General features: G+C 41.1%; 1 protein-coding gene across 1 annotated transcript; it reads right to left on the bottom strand.

The window, feature by feature from the left end:
- Window positions 1-1,068: 1,068 nt before the first annotated feature.
- On the bottom strand, window positions 1,069-1,968 carry LOC137397439 (uncharacterized). Its single transcript, XM_068083728.1, has 2 exons — window positions 1,868-1,968; window positions 1,069-1,531 (listed from the first exon to the last, which is right to left on the bottom strand). Exons 1-2 carry the CDS (start codon window positions 1,966-1,968, stop codon window positions 1,069-1,071), a joined length of 564 nt encoding a protein of 187 aa, XP_067939829.1.
- Window positions 1,969-5,387: the final 3,419 nt, after the last annotated feature.

A 5,387-nucleotide genomic window follows, 5' to 3' on the forward strand; every position in this document is an offset into this window, starting at 1 on the left:
CAACATGTTGAGATAAGGACGAACACAAGTGTCGTCACAAATGGTTAATGCACGATCACTAGCCAGCTTGTCCGAATGTCTATTAAAAAACAGTTTGGATAGATAGCGCCGGCCTTTTCACATAGCATCGTTTCAGTTACGCTGTCACCGGCCAATTGTTTGTCCAATGCCATCAGCGGTCGTGAAGATCGCTGCACCGTTTAGAAACTATGGTTAGTCCTTTTGCAAACTAAATGCCTTGAATGTAATCCTTCTGTTTGATATTATGAATGTATTTCTGTCATATTGCCGAGCTAGCTGAATCACGCATACACATTTCGCATATTTTTCAATATTTTTCCGTTTAATATCGACTGTTATCATTTGCTTTTTCTTTGTATTATCTTTCATTTTACTGGCAAACTTTCGGTCTACGCACAGTACTTTTAATTCACATAATTCTGCACAGAAAATCGTGCACAAAAAATACGGTACAACAGTATAACCTGAGCAGTTGAAAAATACAGAGTGATGCTGTTCTCATAAAACACCTCCGGCATACTTGGCAACTGACTCAAGTGCTCGTATCTCAAACATGGCTCGTATGTTAGTGCTAAAACTTGCTTGAAAGCTGGCTCTTATCTCAAGTTTCTCGTACGTTGGAGCACTCGTAAGTTGAAGTATTACTGTAATGGATGAGAAGTTTGAGTAGTATAAAATGACACACTTTCACTACATGTATCTCAAACTGTTACCATATTTAGTAGTTTTGCTTCGTAAAGGTTGACTTGCACTAAAATTTACATTGCCGTTATTTAGTTTCAGAAGATTCACCATGTCGAGGGGAGTGCTATTATTAAATTTATGAACAATTTGTTGTATTGTATTATCACGAGAAGTATTGTATCACAGAAAACACAGCTGACATGTATGAAGCACATAAAGGAACTGGCTTAGTTAGCAAGCTCATAGCTATGGGTTATTAGACAATTATGTGATTATAGCACAGCTAAAAGAAAGCGTGACTGCACAGCTAATATGTAACACATCTCCCTCACTATTCTGAGTTTATGGTTAGTCATGACTTTGCTAGAATTTAGAACTGTCAAAGTAATCAGGTCGTCTTCTATTACGAGTAGGATATCTGGGACTTTGTACTGGCCTTTCATCAGGTACAGATTGGGTAGGTTGGATGTTAAGATCACTTGAAGCTGTGATGATATTGTCATTGGTCGATGTATCATTAACTTGAAGTCTAGCTTGTAGCTGATTGGCACCTTGTCTCCATACACCACGGTCTGTTCGCACATCATGCAGTATGTTACCCAGCTTTTTAATTATCGTTCCAGGTATCCACTTAAATCCAGAGCTATAGTTCCTTGCATATACCGAAGAGTCTACTTCACACCGTGATGGTGTAGATAATTCTTGACCTGGTGAAAGAGTTTTCTTGTTCCGAGTTGGTTTTAGTAAGGCCAGAGTATTTCTCGGCTGTTGTCCATGTAGAAATTTAGCAGGTGATTTCCAGTTCAAAGAGGAATGAGGCAAACACCTTTAAGTGGTTAATAACGGTTGTAGGTCAGTCTTCACTTTCTCCCCTCCTGCACAATTCTTCTCTACAGATTGCTTAAGAGTCTGGACAAATCTCTCCGCTTCTCCATTCGATGCAGGATGGAATGGGGTGATGTTATATGTTTAATGCCATGCATGGTGCAGAACTGGTCAAATTCATTTGACACAAATGTGGGCTGTTATCCGTAACAATAGTCCGAGGAAGACTTTCATGTACAAAGATCTGTCATAGCACGTCAATTGTGTCCTTAGAAGTAGTTTTTCCTACATCTAGCATAGCAACGTACGGATATCGGGAATGTGCATCCACACAAACCAACCACATCTGTCTTTTAAAAGGTCCTGCATAATCCAAATGAATTCGTTCCTATGGTAGTTGGGTAGACGGCCAACTTTGGTAAGTCTTGGCTGGGTCATTAGCACAGATTTGGCAAGGTTCACAAGCTTTGATTAGCTGTTCTATGCCTGCATTGATGCTAGGCCACCATACGTATCGACGAGCAAGCTGTTTTACTTTTTCTACACCCCAGTGTGATGTATGCAGCAAGTCTAACACTTTTCTCCTCAGAGCCTGTGGAATGACAACTCTGGTAGTGTCATCACGTTGCAAAAGCACAGCCTCTCCATGAACAAAAAGAGACTCCCTTATATTCCAATCTGGCCGCAAATGTTCATAGTTAGCTGTAAGCTTATTGGTCCAAAGGCCACTCAGTATCCACTCTTTCACTATCTGTAGTGAGGTGTCTTTCATGGTTTTCTTGTTTAACAGACTCATCGTCAAGGGGACCATTATCAAGCTCTTCTTGTATAGTGTGTGAGACCTCAATGCTCTCCTTCTCTTCATCATGGTCAAACTTTGGGTCTGCCCCTATAGGTAACCTGGACAAGCCATCTGCATTGCCGTGCTGTGCTGTAGGTTTGTACCTGATGTCATACTGATAAGCCATCAGTGTGAGGGCCCATTTCTGCAGTCGCTGAGCTGTTAAAACGGGGATATTTTTTTCTGGTAAAAACATGGCAACCAGGGGTTTATGATCAGTAATGAGCGTAAAACGTCTCCCTTATAGATACTTTCGAAACTTAGTCACTCCATAGATGATAGAAAGCGCTTCTTTCTCTATCTGTGAGTAATTCTTTTGGTGCGCGCTCAATGTCTTTGATGCATGTGCTAGTGGTCTTTCAGCTCCATTTTTCTTTTGTAATGTAGGAGTACTGCCCCAATTCTATAGTTAGATGCGTCTGTTGCTAGAACCAGCGGTTTACTCTGGTCAAAATGGGTAAGTTTGGTAGCCTTGATGACACTTTCTTTAAAAACATGGAAGGCCTTGTCACACTGGTCAGTCCAGTAAAACTCGACATTTTCACGAAGAAACTTGTGGAGGGGGCTGCTTTGCTAGACAGGTCAGCAATGTATGAGCCATAGTAGTTGATCTTGTCCAAAAACGCCTGTAGCTGTTGTACATTAAGTTCTGTGGTCGTGGAAGCTGTTCAATAGCCTCTACTGCAGAGGTCAAGAGAGTCTTGCCGTTCTTGTCTATTATGTGACCTAGGTATTCAACAGCATTCTTAAAGAACTCGCATTTCTCTCTCTGTATGCGGAGCCCGTACTCCTGTAGTCTAGCTAAGAGTTTGTCGAGATTAGACCAGTGCTAACTCTCACTGCTACCAGTGACAATCAGATCATCAAAGTATGCTGCAACTTCAGGTAAGTCAGCAATCATTAAGTCCATGCACCGCTGAAACTGTGAAAGGATGGATGCCAATCCAAAACACATCCTGTTGTAGCGAAACAAACCACATTGAGTGTTGATGACACACAACTTCTTTGCATTATCATCTGACTCTAGTTGCAAGTAGGCATCTGCCAAGTCTATTTTGGAAAAGTGTACCCCGCCTCTCAACTTCTCTAGCAACTCTTCAAGGCGTAGTAATGGGTGTTGATCAATTGATATTTGTTGGTTCAACATCTTGAAATCACCACATATACACACTCTTCCATTTGGTTTGGAAACTGCTACTATTGGAGCAGCATAATCACTAAAGTCCACATGTTCCAGAACACCAGCTTTAACTAATTGATCTAGCTCTTCTTTTACCGCTTGGCGTCTAGAGAATGGTACTACACGAGGTTTAGAAAAACTTGGTGTGCTTCCTGGTTTCAAGCGTACTGGTACTTTTAGCTTTTTACATTGACCAAGACCTGCCTTAAAGACATCAGAGTACTTAGAAGAAAGGGCAGCGATTTTGTCCCTTAATCCAATAGGGTTACTTCATGTGACGGTACAGGTAAAATCACAACTACCCTGTGTCAATATAGCTAGTCCCTGCTGTGAGAGACCGAATTCGTCACTTTAATCTAGACCAAAAAGGTTTGACCCTTGTGTTGTGTTTTCAACAAGAAGTTTGAGATTTTGTTTTTCCACATCTCCTACTTTCACACTAACTGAACATTGTCCTTTAATCTGTAACTCACTCTGCCCATATGCTTTAAGATGGGTACTGACAGGTAAGAGGGGGGGGGGTGATCCAAAACTTTGGTAGCCTTGCAAATCAACTATAGAGCAAGTAGCCCCTGTGTCCCATTGAAACATTGCATCATGACCATTGAGAAACAGTTTTGATCCAAACCTTTCTATTGACTCGTTAGAAAAGGTTATCTGAAACTGCATGTACTGAATTGTAAGGTTCACTTGCATCAGTGAGCACACTTAACACAGAGTTTTCAACTGTCCTAGCAGACTGTTCTGTCTGATTTTGTGCTGCTATCTTAGCCATACAGACATCCTCAATGTGACCTTTGACCTCACATTTCCTGCAGACAAATGTTTTGCAAGGACATTTTTTTCTGTCATGTTTAATGTAACAGCTAGGGCAAGATTTCAACATACCTATGTTCTGTGCATTAGCTTGTTTCTTTCCGTTGGTTTGTTGACCTCGGCGTGATCTTTGTTTGTACTGACCTAACATTTTGTTTACTGTGTCTTCAATAGCTGGAGAAGTTGTCTCCCCCTTGAGAATTTTATCAGTCTCTGTTGTTTTGATGAATACTGCAGCCTTCTTAAGAACATCATTAAGAGAGGGATCAGCATCAAGTAGACACTGGCGACGTACATCAGCATGTGGCGGCTCTTTAATGATTATGTCACGAATTTGTTCATCAACATAGCTAGTGCCACAGCCTTTGCGTTTGAACGTGAAAGCACAGTGCCGTGCCAGTCCACGAAGTTCTGCAGTCCAATCAACATAGGACTGACCAGTCTTCTTCTTACATTGACAAAATTCAAATCTTGCTGCCTGAACATGTATGGTATCTGCAAAGTGTTCATTAAGTTTCTCCGACAACTCAGTAAATGACTTGCTTGTAATAGCCTCTGCGCCAAATAAGTTTGACAACAAGTTGCATGTTTCAGCTCCTACCCAAGATAGTAAACATGCTCGTTTCTGACTGTCATCTGCCACCCGATACACATTAAAGTGCTGATTAAAACGTTGAAGGTTCTGGTTCCATTTTTCTTTACCCCTGTCGTATGCTTCAAACTTGGGTATGGCAACAGCTACGGGTATTGATGCAGCACTATCACTCTTGGTAGCTTCAAACAAAGAGATAAACTGCTTCTGTAGATCAGCGTTTTGTTGCTAGAACTGTTGTTGCTGTTTCTGCATAGCATCGATCAAAGCTTTTATGTTAGGATCCATAGCAAGACAATAGAAAAATGCTGGCTGTGAGTCCACAATGTTCGTTCCTGACACCAGTTGTTGTATTGTATTATCACGAGAAGTATTGTATCACAGAAAACACAGCTGACATGTATGAAGCACATAAAGGAACTGGCTTA

Source organism: Watersipora subatra, chromosome 5 (assembly GCF_963576615.1).
Source record: "Watersipora subatra chromosome 5, tzWatSuba1.1, whole genome shotgun sequence".
NCBI classification, from domain to species: Eukaryota; Metazoa; Bryozoa; class Gymnolaemata; order Cheilostomatida; family Watersiporidae; genus Watersipora; species Watersipora subatra.